At 36.7% G+C, this 20424-nt stretch overlaps 1 protein-coding gene across 1 annotated transcript in view; it reads left to right on the plus strand.

Annotated features, from left to right (window-relative positions):
- The window catches only part of CNTN5 (contactin 5), a 514136-nt gene that overhangs the window by 428935 nt on the left and 64777 nt on the right, over window positions 1–20424 (plus strand). The window contains exon 15 of the mRNA XM_027087760.1: window positions 12771–12920. Within this exon, the coding sequence (XP_026943561.1) occupies window positions 12771–12920 (150 nt within the window). The remainder of the gene's footprint in view (window positions 1–12770; window positions 12921–20424) is intronic.

Raw genomic sequence — 20424 nt, forward strand, 5'->3', positions numbered from 1 at the left:
TGATTTGTGTTTGTTATTGTAGGTCTTTTCCTTCTCTTGTGTTTCCTGTCTAGAGAAGTTCCTTTAGCATTTGTTGTAAAACTGGTTTGGTGGTGCTGAATTCTCTTAGCTTTTGTTTGTCTGCAAAGATTTTAATTTCTCCCTCAAATCTAAATGAGATCCTTGCTGGGTAGAGTAATCTTGGCTGTAGGTTTATTCCCTTTCACCACTGTAAATATGTCCTGCCATTCCCTTCTGCTTTACATAGTTTCTGCTGAAAGACCAGCTGTTAAACTTATGGGGATTCTGTTGTATATTATTTGTTGTTTTTCCCTTGCTGCTTTTAATATTTTTTCTTTGAATTTAATTTTTGATAGTTTGTTTAATATGTGTCTTGACATTTTTCTCTTTGCATTTATCCTGTATGGGACTCTCTGCACTCCCTGGACTTGACTGACTATTTCCTTTCCCATACTAAGGAAGTTTTCAACTATAATCTCTTCAAATATGTTCTCAGCCTCTTTTTTTTTTTTTTCCTCTTCTTCTTCTGGGACCCCTATAATTCGAATGTTGTTGCTTTTAATGTGTCCCAGAGGTCTCTGAGAATGTCCTCAATTGTTTTCATTATTTTTTTCTTTATTATACTCTGTAGTAGTAATTTCCTGTATTTTATCTTCCAGGTCACTTATCCGTTTCTTCTGCCTCAGTTATTCTGCTACTGATACCTTTTAGAAAAATTTTAATTTCATTTTTTTGTTGTTGTTCATCATTGTTTGTTTGCTCTTTCATTCTTCTAGGTCCTTGTTAAACATTTTTGTGTTTTCTCCATTCTATTTCCAAGATTTTGGATCATCTTTACTATCATTACTCTGAATTCTTTTTCAGGTAGATTGCCCATTTCCTCTTCATTTGTTTGGTCTGGTGGGTTTTTACCTTGCTCCTTCATCTGCTGTGTGTTTCTCTGTCTTCTCATTTTTCTTAACTTACTGTGTTTGGGGTCTACTTTTCACAGGCAGTAGCTTCGTATTTTCTGTTGTTTTAGGTGTCTGTCCCTAGTGACTAAGGTTGCTTCAGTGGGTTGTGTAGGCCTCCTGGTGTAGGGAACTGGTGCCTGTTTTCTGGTGGGTGGCACTGCATCTTGTCTTTCTGGTGTGCAGGACCACTTCCAGTGGTGTGTTTTGGGGTGTCTGTGACCTTATGATTTTTGGCAGCCTCTCTGCTAATGGGTGGGGTTGTGTTCCTGTCTTGCTAATTGTTTGGCATAGGCTGTCCAACACTGTAGCTTGCTGGTCGTTGAGTGGAGCTGAGTCTTAGCTCTGTGACGGAGATCTCTGGGAGAGCTTTCACCATTTGATATCACATGGAGCCAGGAGGTCTCTGGTGGGCCAACATTCTGAACTCAGCTGTCCCTCATCAGAAGCCTGACACCCAGCTGGAGCACCAAGACTGTCAGCCACATGGTTTCAAAGGAAAGGGAGATTAAAATAAAAAATAAATAAATAAATAAAGTTATTAAAATAATTTTTTTAAATTATTAAAAATTAAAAAGTAATTTAAAAAGAATGAAAGAAGAGAGCAACCAAACCAAAAAACTAGTCCACCAGTGATAACAAGTGCTAAAAACCATACTTAAAAAAAAGTAAAAAGGACAGAGAGAACCCTATGAAAAATTGTAAAACATAGCTATACATACACAATCACACAAAGAAGCATACACATACACACTCGCAAAAATAGAAAAAAATATATATCTCAAGTCTGCAGTTGCTCCCAAATTTCACCGCCTCAATTTTGGGATGATTTGTTGTCTATTCAGGTATTCCAGAGATACAGGGTACATCACGTTGATTGTGGAGACTTAATCCGCTGCTCCTGAGGCTTTTGGGAAGTCTGAGGTTTTCTGCCAGCATTCAGTAGGTGTTCTGTAGGAGTTGTTCCACATGTAGATGTATTTCTGTTGTATTTGTGGGAAGAAAGGTGATCTCCACATCTTACTCCTCTGCCATCTTGAATGTCTCCCCCTAGGTAAGAGTCTTTAAAACCTATAGTTATGGCTAGGAGAATATAAATATATGTAGCTTTGGGAGGAAGGATAGTTATAAATTTTATACTAATTTTGTTTTTTAGCATTGCATCAGAAATAATTACATCAAGATTAAAACAGAAATTAACTGTTGGTCACACCTGGCAATTTGAACTCCCCTTTCATTCATTCAACAATAATGTAACAAGAAACCTTCAGACAGTGATCTAGGCACTTAGGATGTATGAGGGAACAAAACAAAACAAAATATTCATGCTCTTGTGTAGACGGTATTCACATGGGTGAGGACAAACAATAAACAGAGAACATAATAAACATGTAAGTTAAATAGTATCTTGGAAGTTAATGAATGAAACAAATAAAGAAATATTATATTGTAAGGAAGATCAGAAGTACTGTGGAAGAGGTAGTATATTAGTCTGCTTGGGCTGTCATAACCAAATGCCATCACCTAGGTGGCTAAAACAACAAAATATTATTTTCTAACAGTTCTGGTGACTGAGCATGTAGGTGTCAGCCAGTTCCTTTTGATTTCTGCTGAGAATGCTCCCCCTGGCTTGCAGATAGTAGCCCTCTCACTGTGTACTCACATAGCAGACAGACAGGAAGCAAGTTTTCCAGCGTCTCTTCTTATAAAGACACTATTCTTATCAAATCATTGCCCCACCCTTATGACTTCATTTAACCTTAATTACTTCCTATTTTCAACATAGCTTAATATATTAAAGATAACACAGTATCAATTCCCCAATGTCTCTTCATTTCTCTCAGGATGAAAGCCCGAATCCTTTATGACTTTGTTCCTCCAATCCTTCTACAAACTCATTTTCTACCATTCTCACTCTGCTTCTGACTCACTGGTCTTCTAATGTCCTGCCTATAATGCATCTAATACCTTTGTACTAGTTACTCCTTTTACATGGGATGCTTTCCTCCAAATATTGGCATAGCTAAATCCAAACTTCATTCAAAAGTTCACTCAAATGCACCTTCCTAATGAGGCTCATACTGACCACACTGTTTAAAATTTCAAGAGATGTGTGGTGAAGATAGCTGAGTAGAAAGATCCTTAACTCACCACTTCCCATGGGCACACCAAAACTACAGCTATTTACAGAATGACTACCTATGAGAATGACCCTAAGACTAGGAGAAAACATTATTCTGCAACTGAAGATATAAAGAAGAAACCATAAAAGAGATGGGGAGGAGGGACAGAGACACTGTGTAGTTGAGACCCACACCACCAGGTATGTGACCCACAAATGGGAGGATAATCACAGTCTCAGAGGTTCTCCCCAAGGAGCAAGGATTCCAAGCCCTACATTGGGCTTCCCACCCTGGGCATCCTGCACCAGGAAGAAGAGTCTCTAGAACTTCTGTCTTTGAAGGCTAGTGGGGCTTGCATTCAGGAGAATTGGAGGGCTGTAGGAAATAGGGACTCCACTAGTAAAAGGCATACACAAAATCTCACACATTTCAAGTCCCAGTGTAGGGGCCATAATTTTAAAGGCATCTGGGTCAGCCCACTTGCTGATCTTGGAGAGCCTCCTAGAAAAGCAGGAGGCAATGGAGCTCCCCTTGGGGATAGAGACACTGGTGACAGCCATTTGGGGGAGCTCATTCTACCACAAGCACACTGATGTTGTCAAGTGCCATTTTGGAGTCCTCTGTCTAACCTATTATTGCTGAGGGCCTACCTGCCCACCAGCAGGCTGACACCAGCTCAGGGCCCACCCAGGCTGAGCAGCCAACCATTTCAAAACTTGGCCCTGTCCTTAGCAGGCCAGCAGCCATGAGGCAGCACCTGAGAGTCAAACAGAATGGAGGCCAGTCTAGCCCACCAGAGCACCCACAGTAGTCAGCCTCATTACAATAGATGGGTCCATGCAACCCAAATAGGGGAGACCCCTAGAGTATATAGCTCCAGTGACTAGAAGGGAGTGTGCTGTTGGACGTCTATTAGATGTCTCCTACATGAGGCTACTTCTCAATAATGGGGAAGTATAACTGACTTATCCAACACATAGAAATAAGCAAAGAATTAGGCAAGATGAGGAGACAGAGGAATATGATAAAAAGGAAAAAGAAAAAAATCTCATAATACCTCAGAAAATGAACTAAACAAAGTGGAGATAAGCAATCTACCTGGTAAGAAATTCAAGATAATGTTCATAAAGATGCTCACTACACTCAGGAGAACATAGATGAATGTGGTGATAATTTTAACAAAGAGTTAGAAAATATAAAGAGGATCCAAACAGAGCTGAAAAATACAATATCTGAAATAAATACACTAGAAGAAATCAATACTATATTATGTAATACAGAGGAACAGATCAAACTGAAGACACAATAGTGAAAATCACCCAAGTTGAAAAAAGAAAAAATAAATTTAAAAAAAAATAGGACATGGGCTTCCCTGGTGGCGCAGTGGTTGAGAGTCCACGTGCCGATGAAGGGGACACGGGTTTGTGCCCTGGTCCAGGAAGATCCCACATGCCATGGAGTGGCTGGGCCCATGAGCCATGGTCACTGAGCCTGCACGTCTGGAGCCTGTGCTCCACAATGGAAGAGGCCACAGCAGTGAGAAGCCCGCATACTGCAAAAAAAAAAAAAAAAAAAAAAAAAAAAGGACAGTTTAAGAGACCACTGGGACAACATCTAATGTAATAGCATTCATGTTATAGAGGTCCCAGAAGAAGGGTCAGAGAAATCATTTGAAGAAATAATAGCTGAAAACTTCCCTAACCTCATAATGGAAACAAACATCAGGTTCCTGGAAGCACTCAGTGTCCCAAACAAGATCAACCCATAGAAGCCCACACCAAGACATACCATAATTAAATGTCAACATCAAAGATAAAAGGATATTTTTTAAAATCAGCAAGAGAAAAACAAGTTACAAGAGAACTTCCATAGAAAAATCAGCTGAATTTTTAGCATAAACATTGCAGGCCAGAAGGAAGTGGCATGATATATTCAAAGTGATGAAAGGAAAAAACCTACAAACAAGAATACTCTACCCAGAAAAGCTATCACTCAGATGTGAAGAGATTTACAGACAAGCAAAGGCAAACAAACATACAATAAAGTGAAACATACAATAAAAGTGATAGATCAACCATTTATAAAGCTAGTAGGAAGGTTAAAGACAAAAGTAGTAAAAGCATCTATATCCACAACAAGTTGTTAAGGGATACACAAAGCAAAAGGTGTAAAATGATGTGAAAAATATTAAACTTTGGGGGGAGTAAAAATGCAGGCTTATTAGAATGCATTCAAATTTAAGAGATCATCAACTTAAATAATTATATATATATATATATATATATATATAGTTATATAGTTATATATGAACCTCATGGTAACCACAAACCAAAAATTTACAAGAGATATGAGATACACACAAAAGATGGACAGGAATTCAAACATAAAACTAAAGATAGTCATCAAACCACAAGGGAAGAGAGCAAAAGGAGAAGTGAACAAAAATGAACTGTGGAAACTACCACAAAACAGTTAACAAAATAGCAATAAGTACATACTTATCAATAATTACTTTAAATTTAAATAGACTAAATGCTCCAATCAAAAGAAATACAGTGGCTGAATGGATGAAAAAAAAGAGCCATATATGCAATGACAAGAGACTCACATCAACTCTAAGGAAACAAATTGGAAGTGAGGGGCTGGAAAAAGATATTCCATGCAAATTGAAACAAAGAGAAAGCTGTAGTAGCAATATTTATATTAGACAATATAGACTTTAAAACAAAAACTGTAACAAGAGACAAAGAAAGATATTACATAAAGCTAAAGAGATCAATCCAAAAAGAAAATATAACAATTGTAAATATATATGCACCCAACCTAGGAACACATATACATAAAGCATATATTAACAAACATAAAGAAAAAATTGGCAGTAACACAATAATAGTGGAGAATTTAAGATCTTGCTTACCTCAATGAACAGATCATCCAGGCAGAAAAACCAATAAGGAAACACTGCCCTTAAATGACACATTAGACCAGATAGATTAACAGATATCTACAGAATATTCCATCCAAAAACAGCAGAATACACATTCTTCTCAAGTGCACATGAAATATTCTCCAGGATAGACCACATGCTAGACCACAAAACAAGTCTCAGTAAATTCATGAAGAATGAAACCATACTGAGCACTTATCCAAATGCAATGATTAAAGACTAGAAATCAACTACAAGGAAAAAAAACTACAAAAAACACAAACACATGGAGGCTAAACAATATACTACTAAACAACCAATGGTGGGGGATTTCTCTGGTGGTCCAGTGGTTAAAACTCTGCGCTTCCACAGCAGGGGGTATGGGTTCAATCCCTGTCTGGGGAACTAAGATCCTGCAGGCTGCACAGCCTAAATAAATAAATAAATTAAATAAATTTAAAAAAATAAAGAAAGCATTGTTCTGCTAAGGTATATTATTTGGAAAAAAGAATAATAACTAACATTAAGAAATGAAAGACTCCTTATAAAAAAAATCAATGGGTCACTGAAGAAATCAAAGAGGAAATGAAAAAAATTCCTGGTGACATATGAAAATTAAAACAACATCTTAACATCTATGGGATGCTGCAAAAGCAGTTCTAAAGTTTTAGAAATACAAGTCTACCTCAGGAAACCAGAAAAATCTCAAGGAAACAACCTACCCCTACCCCTAAAGGAACTAGTAAAGGAACAAATAAAACCCAAAGTTAGTGGAAGATATTAAATAATAAATTTCAGAGCAGAAATAAGTGAAATAGAGACTAAATAAAACAATAGGAAACAAAAACCAATAAAACTAGGAGCTGTTTCTTTGAAAGTATAAACAAAATTGATAAACCTTTAGTCAGACTCATCAAGAAAAAGAGAGCCCATATCAATAAAATCAAGAATGAAAGAGAAGTTACAACAGTTACATAAATAATAATAATAATAATCTCTTATAAAGGATCATAAGAGATTACTATGAAAAATTATTTGCCAATAAATTGACAATCTAGAAGAAATAGATAAATTTCTAGAAACTTATAATCTCCCAAGACTGAATCAGAAAGAAATGGAAAATAAAACAGATCAGTTACTAGTATTGAAAATGAATCAGTAATAAAAAAAATAAAAGCCAACAAAAAGAAGTACAGGACCAGATGACTTCAAAGGGTATTTCTACTAAACATTTAAAGAAGAGTTAGTACCTATTCTTCTCAAACTATCCAAAAAAATTGAAGAGGAAGGAACATTTCTAAACTCTTTCTATGAGGCCAACATCACCCTGATAACAAAACTAGATAAAGACAACACAACAAATAAAAATATATGCCAATATCACTGATGAACATGAATTCAAAAATCCTCAACAAAATGTTAACAAACTGAATTCAACAATGCATAAAAAAGATCATACAGCAAGGTTAAGTGGGATTTATACCAGGAATGCAAAGATGATTCAATATTCCTAAATCAATCAGTGTGATATACCACATTAAATAATTGAAGAATAAAAATCATATACATATCAAAGTAGACACAGAAAAGCTTTTGAAAAAAATCAACATCCATTTATGATAAAAATTCTCAACAAAGTGGGTATAGAGGAAATATGCTTCAACATAGTAAAGGTCATAAATGACAAGCCCATAACTAACATCATATTGAATGGTGAAAAGCTGAAAGCATTTCCTCTAAGATCAGGAACAAAACAAGTATGCCCACTTTTACTACCTTTATGGAAGTCCTAGCCATAACAATCAGACAAGAAAACATAAATAGAAGGAATCCAAATTGGAAAGGAGAAGTAAAACTCACTGTTTTCAGATGAAATAATACTATACATAGAAAATGATATAATGAAAGAATTAATATTGTTAAAATGACCAAACCATCTAAGGCAATCTAAAGATTCAATGCAATTTCTATCAAAATACCAATGGCAATTTTCACAGAACTAGAACAAATAATTCTAAAATTTGTATGGAAACACAAAACACCCCAAATAGCCAAAAAAATCAAGAAAGAAAGAAAAAGCTGGAGGTATCATTCTCCCTCATTTCAAACTGTACTACAAAGCTACAGTAATCAAAATAGTATGGGAAATGAGAGCCCAGAAATAAACCCACACACATATGGTTAATTAATCTATGGCAAAGGATGCAAGAATATAAAATGAGGAGAAGAAAGACTTTTCAGTAAATAATGCTGGGAAAACTGGATAGCTACATGCAAAAGAATCAGATTGGACTACCTTCTCACACCATATATAAAAATAACTCAAAATGGATTAAAGACTTAAATGTAAGACCTGGAACCATAAAATTCCTAGAAGAAAACATAGTACACTGTTCGACATCAGTCTTAATATTTATTTTGGATCTGTCTCCTCAGACGAGGGCACTAAAAGCAAAAATCAACAAATGGGACTACATCAAACTAAAAATTTTTAGCATAACAAAGGAAACTATCAACAAAACAAAAAGGTAGACTACTGAAATATTTGAAGATATTTGCAAATCATACATCTAATAAGGGGTTAATATCCAAAATATACAAAGAACTCATACAACTCAACATCAAATAAAAAAATCAAACAACTTGATTAAAAAATTGGCAGATGACCTAAATAGACATTTTTCCAAAGAAAACATAGAGATGGCCAACAGACACATGAAAAGGCACTCAACATCACTAAGCATCAGACAAATGCAAGTCAAAACTACAATGAGATATTACCTCACACCTGTGAAAATGGTTCTTAGCAAAAAAGCAACAAATAACAAATGTTGGTGAGCATATGGAGAAAAGGAAACTCCTGTGCATTCTTAGTAGGAATGTAAGTTGGTATATCCACTATGGAAGACAGTAATAGCTTCCTCAAAAAAATTAAAAATAGGATTACTAAAATCTGGTGCTTGCTGTTGTATTGCCAGATGCAGAAATGCAGCAGAACACTGATGCTCCCTCCACAAGCTCTTGTCATCGACCAAGCTCTTGATTTTTAAAATCTGGACTTAGCCAAGTATATTTGGCCACGTTAAAAATAGTATCTTTGTTACTAAAATTTTGATTGCATAATTTTAAAAAATAGAATTACTATAAAATCCAGCAATCCCACTTCAGGGTATTTATCTAAACAAAACAAAAACACTAGTTCAGAAAGATGTATGCACTCCAATGTTCATTGCAGCATTATTTATAATAGCCAGGATATGGAAGCCACCTAAGTGTTCATTGATAGATGGATAAAGAATATGTGGTAAATATATAAACAGTGGAATATTACTCAGCTATAATAATAATGAAATCTTGCCTTTTGACATAATGTGTATGGATTTAGAGGGTCTTATGCTAATGAAGTATCAGAGAAAAACAAATACCACATGATCTCATATATGGAATTCAAAAAACAAAAAAAGAAAGAAAACAAAATGAAAACAGACTCTTAGATACAGAGAACAGACAGACATCGCCAGAAAGTTGGCATTGGGGGATGTGAAATAGGTGAAGGAGATTAAAGGTGCAAATCTCTAGTTATAAATAAATAAGTTACAGGCATGTAATATACAGCCTAAGAATATGGTCAGTAATATTGTAATATATTTGTTTAGGGACAGATGGTTACTAGACATAATGTGGCAATCATTTCATAATGTATGCAATGTCAAATCATTCTGTAGTGCACGTGAAACTAACATAGATTGTGCATCAAGTGAATTTCCAAAAATTAACATAAATTTAAAAAAATTTTAAAAATCACAACCTGCCTGCTATGGACTGACTTGTGTCTCCCCAAAATTAATATGTTGAAATCTTAACCACTGTATGACTGTATTTGGGGGAGACGCCTTTAAAGAGATCAGACAGCAATTAGATATACAAGGCTGGAGTTTAAGAGTGAGGTTTAGAATAAAGATATAAATTAGGAAATTATTGGCATATAAATTTCATTTAATACCATAAAACTACATGCCATCTCCAAGGATATAAGCATAAAATAAAGAAGAAAGGAGTATGAAAACTAAGCCCTCAAGTATCGAATAGAAAGAAGTTGTGGAAAAGGAGCCATCCAAAGGATACAGAGGGGAAGCAACCATTTGTTAAAAAAAAAAAAAAAAAAAAGAATGTGATAGCCTGACAGAAAAAAAGAGTAAAATCTATCAAGAAAGAGAAAGTAGTCAGCTGGGTCAAATGCTACTGACTTGGAAAGTATGATGAGGAATGAGAATTGATCATTGATTTAAGCAACATAGAAGTAATTCGTGATCTTGACACTAGAAGTTCTAGTAAAATGGTAAGGATTAAAGTCTCACAAGAATTGGTTTAAGAGAAAATGGAGAAAAGTTAATGCAGACAACTCTTTTAAGAAGTTTTGCTGCAAAGGGAAGTGGAGAAATCAAAACACTTTGAAGTCAGAGATGTCATAATTTGCTTATGAGTTGGAGTGGTGCAGGGGAAAAAGAAAGAAATCCAGGATGACCCCCAAATTTTGGATACAGAAATTGTCATTCACTGAGTAAGGAATACTGCAGAAGTAGGTGGGGGAAATTAAGGTTAAGAATCCCATCTAAATAGAAATGTTTAATAGGTCATAGGACATGTGAATTTGGAGTCTAGGGAGGAAGTTCATGGCTGAAAATATTGGCGTCATCAGCATACAGAAGGTATTTAAAATCATGAGACTAGATAAGATCACCATGGAGTTAAAAAAAAAATGGGAGTTAGTAGATCTGTGGTGCACCTGGAAGAAGAAAAGAAACTAGCAACGGAGACTGATAAGGCATAATCAGAAGGGAGAAAAACAGAAGTTTTGAAAAGTATTTCAAAGAGAAGAGCATGATCAACTGTGTAATAGCATGATGTTAGAACAAACAGTCTAAGGAACAGAGACCCAACCATACGGTTTTAGCAATAGAGACCATTGGTGATCTTTACAGGAGCAGTTATAGTGGAATGCTGGAGGTTAAGAGCTTGATTGGAGTGGGTTCAAGAGTGAATAGAAAGAGAATAATTGGAGATAGCAAATAGGGCACAAATAACTCTCGAGAAGTTTTGCTATAAAAGAAACATAGAGACTGAGTGAAGGCTGGAAGGAGAGAAAATTTTGAGACAATTTTGTTTTGATTTGTTTTTAAGTGGGAAAAATACCTGCATGCTTGCTTTAGAGACATTTGTGGGGGAGGTGGGGAGGAGAGAGACACAACTGAGATGGACTGACCTCTTCTTTACAATATCTTAAGAGGGCCACCCCTTGAGAGGCATAAAGTTGCCTTAGAGTGGATTCATGTTTCTACTGTAGTTAAAAGTTGTAAGAATGTTCAGAAAGAAGAATGAGTATATGGCAATTTTGCTAATGACGGATTATGAATTCCAAAGGCCCTAATAAAAGGATTTTAAACAGTAGGGAAGGATGACAACTGAGACAGAAAGAGGAAATGTGCAGAGTTCTATGGGGATTAGAATAAAACGGATGAGGCACGACCTATCTGTCTGGAGTTGCTTGAAATGACTGACATAAACAGAAGTCAATGAAACAGTAAGTCCTGAGGGACCCAAGGCAAGTATTGGTGAAACAGTGTATGTTGGGGTCTAGGGAGAGCTGAGTGCCTTGGTATCTCTTCTTCCCACCTTTATGTTTGGCATACACAGCTCAGTATTCTACCAACAGTGGCCTTTATCCCCTACCTCTTAGACTCCAAGCATGTTGCTCATTTGCCAGTGCAGCAAAAGGGGACAGACTTTTTTCATGTCTTCATTTCACTGCTTTAAAAAGTCAGCTCTGTAGGGCTGTGAGATTTGTCAGGCATCCTACACTGCCTATGCATTGATCATTCACCTTTCAGGGAGCTAATTATCTGGTAATATTCTACTGTTACATTTCAAAAGAGATTTTTATGGGAAATCCAAGATGCATTTAATTACACCTTGTCACAGTAAAAGTCCATCAAGTCATCAGATCAAGAGTTCCCCCCTGCCACTGCCCTGCCATGTTTAAAAAGAAATCCAGGGCTGATATAAACCCAGAGAATGATTGAACTTCATAAGGGAGGTTTTCTACTTTCCCCCTTTTCACCTCTATAACAAATGTTCTTCCAGAAATATTTCCTACACAGCAGAGATGAGTGAACAAGAAAAGCAGTCAAATAGAGCATAAATGCTATGTAAAAAATACTTTACTATGTGGTAATTATATTGACACACAATTTTATGTTTTAATAAAATCTAAATGTAGTGCAAAAACCACTCCAAGGAGAGTTCAGAGCTTCCACTTTGAAACCACAAATTGGAGTTTTTAAATTAGAGAAATATATTCTTACTCTGCTGCTTGGAACTGCCAAGTGGCTAAGCATGTTTGCCAGAACTGTGAGGAGAAAACTGCTCAAGAAATTTCTCTAGAAATATGAGAACTATTTGCTTAAATTAGAGCACTAGTTGGTGTCTTATCTGGGGCTGAGGGGTTGACAAAATGATCATGGCAAGTTATGTTATGTCAATCTATGTGCAAATATGAGATGAAAGAATTCTAACTACAACAAACTAACGTGCAAGTGCTTACTTCTGAAGATTGATTTTCATTTTACTAATGAGATGGGAGGTGACACATGACCATGTGTTATAAGGATGTACGCAGCAGCCTGCCAATTATGTCAGTGCCTGTGATTTTGATCGCGATCTATAAGCATTTCCAGTTCACTTAATGGCATGAAATCTACTTCCTCTCCACAGTCCCAGAAATCATAACAGGGGACATGGAATCAGCCATGGCAGTGGACCTGAACCCCTGGGTGGAATATGAATTCAGAGTGGTGGCCACCAATCCAATTGGGACTGGAGATCCAAGCACCCCATCTCGAATGATCCGCACAAATGAAGCAGGTGAGAATATTGGGGAGTCAGCATTCTATTTGGTATGTCCCTAATCACTTTTAAAGCAAGTTGAATTAACCATTAATGCTTGCTTTAGTATAATTTTTCCTGATTCATTTACCTAGACATCATAAAATATATTCCTTCAAAATAATTCTTTCATTTTATCTGTTTTCAGAACATTCTTTCCTTGTTTCTACAAGTACAGGTCTAGGTGCTTCAATTTCCTCCCAAACCTTGCCTGCATCAAGTTACCATGAAACTGAAGCAGTTAGTTTCTTCTTCTAATTATATACTCATTCAATACAGCAGACCTATAAAATTCAGAATAGATTAGCTCACCCTCTTTTTCACCAGTGATAAGTTACCTCTAATTATAGGGTACTTCCTTAAACTCTTTATGTTGCCCTTCACCGTCTGAGCTGGTATAAATTACACTTGGTAAAGACAAACATAGTCTTAACTTGACCTACTGCCATCTTGATGTCTATGTGTAAAATAACTGCTTCCTAACTTAGAAAAAAAAACAGTATTCTTCCGGCCTTTTAGAATGAAATATCTCTGATAGAATCTTTCTAAAGACCACACAAGGAAAATTAACAGCTTTATTTAAAAACAAATGTTAAGATAACTTGTCCATCATCTGGAAGAAGCAGAATAAAGAAAAATTGTTAGTAGAGTTTTGATTACTTTGGACAAAGTCTTATTGAGATTTATCTGTATGTCCCTGTAAAATTATATATAAAAAGTATTTAGTAAGGCACTAGCTTAGGCAAACACAAATATCAATAATGTTGATAAGAAAGATTAAAACAACAGAGAAATGAAGAGGGGGGTCGATTACAGATACGAGAAGGAGAAATACAAATTAATGTCTTTACACTCAATGGTAACATGAATCTCAATAATCATTACAACGTAAATACACTAAGGATGAGAATTTTGTCTTATTTGTTCACTGTTTTATCTTCAATACCTAGAACAATGTCTGGCACTGGTACTCCATATGTCTTTGTTGAAAGATTAAAAAGGAATATTCCTTTTCTTTCCTTTATATGCTGCTATCCACATCAGGACCCAGGTCAGAGACACATGTACATAGAAGTTTAAGAATGAACTGTGTATTGTACAGTTTGTATCATAGTTATAGAATTGGACCAAAAATGTGATTTGTGACTTCTTAGAAATTGAACAAACCTTATAATAATTAAAATAAATTATCAAAAGAGTTGGTTCTTTCTCTAAAACACACTCAGTCTGGTTCTTAAAAAGAGAAAGAAAGAAAAGAAAAGAATCCCAAATGATCAACTTATTGCATAAAATGTGAATAATCATTAAAAATATGTTCAAATTCTTTTCATATAAAAATTAAGCAACCAAGAAAAGAAAAACTACTCTAAATATGTTGGAAAAGATTCATTCACAGAAAAATCCAACTTTTCTGCTTTTGTGATTTGCCTATCACAAGTTGTTTTTTTCCTGCTACTTTTTCAATAGTGTGCATTTTTAATTGAATATTAATTGCTAGGTTGGATTTCCATGCATTCGTGAAATCAGCCATGCTTTCATTGTGTACAGGTGTTCATTAATTAAGGGCATAACAGGTTAGTTGTTCCTCATTTTATGTACTCACTGTGCAGATATTGAAATGACTGCCAATATTAGTACTTAGGCTCACATATTTTCTAAAAAGCACTGCCTTAATTTGCATATTGTTAATTGTGTTTAAACAAAGGCAAAGATTACTGCCTAATTCAGATGTTCTCTATAAATATTCATTTCAAAATAAATAATCCGTTTGGGGTGAATAATCATTTTAGACTTTCTGTAGTACAAATCTCTTTGTGCTATTAAAAATAACAACAACATTTTCACTTTTCAAGTTAAATCATATTCAGATAATGCATTTTAAAAGATTTGTCCCTTGTCTATTTCTGAAGCTACTTCAATCATATAGCGCCTGTCCATTTTATCATGAGTTCTATACACATGACATACTCTAGTCCATTAAAATCTTATGGAAGAGAAGAGAAATAGCATGAAAAATACATGAAATACTCTTTTTTGAAAGTGAGTTGAGGAAGGCTGTACTGCATACTTTATGCTTCTTGTGCTTTGGTACCACACAGGGCTAAAGCTGCTAATGGTGTTGAACCAAGGGTTGAGTTTTGTGCCTGTTTTGTCAGGCAGCACAGATTAAAAGGGACACTAACATCCTGAGACATCCTCTCAAGTGATGCACTCTGCCTCTATTAAGTACATGTCCTGCATTTTAAAAGATGATGCTGTTCTAATGGGCCAAGTAATCTTTGAAAACCAATGGAGCTGCCTGGAAGAGAAAAGGTCTCACACTCGGGATATTGAATCAAAAGTTTTATGTCCCTTTAAAATTCTCCTCTTTACTAGAATATTCTAAATCCCAAAGCAGTTTTAGTAAAGCATTTTTACCTTAGATTGTTTCTTGCCCACACACCAAAAACGGTTAATTTTTCTTTGCAATATACTGTAGGGTATATTTTGAATTTTTATGGTCATCAAAATACTCTTCATAAGCAATAAATATAAGATAAATTGGTTTAGTCAACTTATTATTTTTAGGATGTCAAAATCGTGATACAAATACAGATTTCCCCAGCTATCTAAAAGGAAAGCATTCCTAAGAAAACTTGTAAGCCAAAATGGCATAAAGTGAAGAACCAATTTTCATTTTTCACCTTTTTTATAAAAGGGAAAATCTATTCAGATTTTTTTCAGTTTGTGAAAATAGGTACTAATGTAGGTCTTTTGTAAAAAACAAAGTGGTATAAAGCAAACTTTTGAAAAGCAAGGGATACCTGTATATGTTTGCACTTTAATGTATGTTTATATTTATTTATTTATAGTTCAATTTTCTTACAAGTTTTAGTGAGTTTGTTAGCTACAGAGAGAGAGAGAAAGAAATTTGCAAATGTGGAAATGTGTTACTATCTTCAAACCAGTATATAAGTTTGTGTTGAATACTGGGAATGCTTTCTCTACCATTTAAAAAGATGACACTCAAGAGAGAAAAATCACATTTTAGGAAATGAATTTTGAAATAAACACTCTGGTAGAAATAATAAAATATGTAAATATGAATTTAGCAAGAAAAATTCTCTCATTTAATTGAGTAATTCTCTTATTTAACTGAACTTTAATATTCTGTGTTACATATTTATAACACTAACTGATGAAAGATAAATGAAAAGGAGAGAAGATACCATTAACTATGTAATCTATAGTTTAGAAAGGTTTGGTCTTCTCTGTTCTATAAAATTTCTATTATTATTAAAGCTCTTGGTTTAAATCTCAATACCTGCAGTTTTTTATTCCAAATTATGATGAACTGATAGAGAGAGATAAAAGAAGGTGCTACCTAATACCTGTAATTAAGAGTTTGAGGTTCAGAGTTATACAGGTCTGGATTAATGTTCCTCTCTGCCACTTACTAGCAATAAACATAGGTAAGCTATATGCATTGTTCAAGGCTCAATTTTTTCACTTGTAAAATGGAGATCATATAGCAACCTACTCCTTTGGATTATTGTGTTAAATAAGATAATGAAGGTAAAGAGTTTGGCACATGGTAAGTGCTTAACATTAGCCATTTATTATTATTATTATCATGAATTTAAATGAGTTATTACTTTATTAAATATAAATTTAAACGAAAGTAATTATGCATGTTGCTATTTTCATATAGAGGAAACATTTTCAGATTAAATATATGTTTGTCAACATGGTAAGAGCCATTCAGTCTCTTGGCTTGCAGTTGCCTCCAAGACACTGTCCTGTTGAGAAGTCTCCACAGCAGACTGTGTGTCATCCATCCTGGCCCCTCAACCCACCTGAATGGTTGGGGAGTCAAGAGAGCCCTTCAGAGTGTGGTGCACAGTACAGAGCACCATGTTCCCCTCTACATCCCCCTTCTCCACCTCCATGTCTGGGCTCTCCATGCTGCTTTTCTTGTCTAGCCACCCTCATCCATAAGTGGATCATATTGTCACAACACGTAGCCATTTTCTTTGGTTCTTATGACATAGATAACACAAAAGGAGCAGAGAAGAAGAAGTGTCAAATGAAAGACTTTGCTTAAACACATTGTTGCATATTCAATAACTTTCTAGTTTCTTAGTGCATTGTAGTCTGTCCTGTCATTCCCTTTGGACTTTGAAATGGAAAATGTCACATATTTTTTGCCACACAAGGAAAAACTTTTCTACATTTAAGAGATTAATGGTCAACCAGATAAATATGACTATCAGGTAAACAATCAGATGAAAATCTTTCCTAGCCTTAGCACTTTCTGTACTATATTATGTTACAGTTAGGTAACTGCTTTACTGAGCAGACTGAAATACATAGAGTTTAAACATAAGAGTTTAATTCTTCTCCCACCATTGTTCTCCAATATGTTCCATCTCATCTCTGGCTTCAGCCTCAACTATATCCAAGGCTCTTTTAGGTACTAGGACAGTCTCATTTTCAACTATTAAAAAATTCTATACTGGGGAGGAGCTTCAAGATGATGGAAGAGTAAGACGTGGAGATCACCTTCCTCTACACAAATACATCAGAAATACATCTACATGTGGAACAGCTCCTACAGAACACCTACTGAACGCTGGCAGAAGACCTCAGACTTCCCAAAAGGCAAGAAACTTCCCATGTACCTGAGTAGGGCAAAAGAAAAAAGAAAACACAGGGACAAAAGAATAGGGACAGGACCTGCACCAGTGGGAGGGAGCTGTGAAGGAGGAAAGGTTTCCACACACTAGGAAGCCCCCCCGGGCGGAGACTGCGGGTGGCTGAGGGGGGAAGCTTCGGAGCCACGGAGGAGAGCGCAGCAACAGGGGGGTGGAGGGCGGAGCGGAGACATTCCCGCACAGAGGATTGGTGCCGACCGGCAATCACCAGCCCGAGAAGCTTGTCTGCTCATCCGCCGGGGCGGGCAGGGCTGGGAACTGAAGCTCGGGCTTCGGTCGGATCGCAGGGAGAGAACTGGGGTTGGCTGCATGAACACAGCCTGAAGGGGTTAGTGCGCCATAGCCAGCCGGGAGGGAGTCCGGGAAAAAGTCTGGACCTGCCAAAGAGACAAGAGACTTTTTCTTCCCTCTTTGTTTCCTGGTGCCCGAGGAGAGGGGATTAAGAGCGCCGCTTAAAGGAGCTCCAGAGACGGGCGCTGAGACTGCTGCTGCAGCCACCAAGAAGCCTGTGTGCGAGCACAGGTCACTATCCCCACCTCCCCTCCTGGGAACCTGTGCAGCCCGCCACTGCCAGGATCCCATGATCCAGGCACAACTTCCCTGGGAGAACACACACCGCACCTCAGGCTGTAGCAATGTCATACTGGCCTCTGCCGCCGCAGGCTTACCCCGCATCCGTGCCCCTCCCTCCCTCCGGCCTGAGTGAGCCAGAGCCCCCGAATGAGCTGCCACTTTAATCCCGTCCTGTCTGAGCGAAGGACAGAGGCGCCCTCAAGCGACCTACACGCAGAGGCGGGACCAAATCCAAAGCTGAGCCCCGGGAGCTGTGCGAACAAAGAAGAGAAAGGGAAATCTCTCCCAGCAGCCTCAGGAGCAGTGGATTAAATCTTCACAATCAACTTGATGTACCTGCATCTGTGGAATATCTGAATAGACAACGAATCATCCCAAATTGAGGAGGTGGACTTTGGTGGCAAGATATATACTTTATTTCCCTTTTTCTCTTTTTGTGAGTGTGTATGTATATGCTTCTGTGTGTGATTTTCTCTGTATAGCTTTGATTTTACCATTTGTCTTAGGGTTCTGTCTGTCCGTTTTTGGATTTTTCTTTTCTTTTCTTTTCTTTTCTTTTTTTTTTTTTTTTTTTACTTTTCAAACTTTTTTTCTTAATAATTATTTATTTTAATAACTTTATTTTATTTTACTTTATTTTATTTTATTTGATCATCTTTCTTTCTTTCTATTTTTTCTCCCTTTTATTCTGAGCCATGTGGAATGTGGAATGAAAGGCTCTTGGTGCTCCAGCCAGGTGTCAGGGCTGTGCCTCTGAGGTGCGTGAGCCAACTTCAGGACACTGGTCCACAACAGACCTCCCAGCTCCATGTAATATCAAACGGCAAAAATCTCCCAGAGATCTCCATCTCAATGCCAAGACCCAGCTTCACTCAATGACCAGCAAGCTACAGTACAGGACACCCTATGCCAGACAACTAGCAAAACAGGAACACAACCCCATCCATTAGCAGAGAGGCTGCCTAAAATCATAATAAGGCCACAGACACCCCAAAAACACCACCAGATACAGTCCTGCCAACCAGAAAGACAAGATCCAGCCTCATCCACCAGAACACAGGCACTAGTCCCCTCCACCAGGAGGCCTACACAACACACTAAACCAACCTTAGCCACTGGGGACAGACACCAGAAACAACAGGAGCTACGGACCTGCAGCCTGCGAAAAGGAGACTCCAAACACAGTAAGTTAAGCAAAATAAGAAGACAGAAAAACACACAGCAGATGAAGGAGCAAGGTAAAAACCCACGAGACCTAACAAATGAAAAGGAAATAGGCAGTCTACCTAAAATAGAATTCAGAGTAAAGATAGCAAAGATGATCCAAAATCCTGGAAATAGAATAGAGAAAATACAAGAAACATTTAACAAGGACCTAAAAGAACTAAAGAGCAAACAAACACTGATGAACAACACAATAAATGAAATTCAAAATTCCCTAGAAGGGATCAATAGCAGAATAACTGAGGCAGAAGAATGGATAAGTGCCATGGCAGATAAAATACTGGAAATAGCTACTGCAGAGCAGAATAAACAAAAAAGAATGAAAAGAACTGAGGACAGTCTCAGAGACTTCTGGGACAGCATTAAACACACCAACATTCGAATTATAGGGGTCCCAGAAGAAGAAGAGATAAAGAAAGGGACTGAGAAACTATTTGAAGAGATTATAGTTGAAAACTTCCCTAATATGGGAAAGGAACTAGTTAATCAAGCCTAGGAAGCAAAGAGAGTCCCATAGAGGATAAATCCAAGGAGCAGTACTCCAAGACACATATTAATCAAACTATCAAAAATTAAATACAAAGAAAAAATATTAAAAGCAGCAAGGGAAAAACAGCAAATAACACATAAGGTAATCCCCATAAGGTTAACAGATGATCCTTCAGCAGAAACTCTGCAAGCCAGAAGGGAGTGGCAGGACATATTTAAAGTGTTGAAGGAGAAAAACCTACAACCAGGATTACTTTATCCAGCAAGGATCTCATTCAGATTTGATGCAGAAATTAAAACCTTTACAGAAAAGCAAAAGCTAAGAGAATACAGCACCACCAAACCAGCTTTACAACAAATGCTAAAGGAACTTCTTTAGGCAGGAAACACAAGACAAGAAAAAGACCTATGATAACTAATCCAAAAGAATTATGAAAACGGGAATAGGAACATACATATCGATAATTACCTTAAATGTAAATGGATTAAATGCTCCAACCAAA

Source organism: Aethalodelphis obliquidens, unplaced genomic scaffold (assembly GCF_003676395.1).
Source record: "Aethalodelphis obliquidens isolate GAN/ISIS:26980383/991018 unplaced genomic scaffold, ASM367639v1 scaffold60, whole genome shotgun sequence".
NCBI classification, from domain to species: Eukaryota; Metazoa; Chordata; class Mammalia; order Artiodactyla; family Delphinidae; genus Aethalodelphis; species Aethalodelphis obliquidens.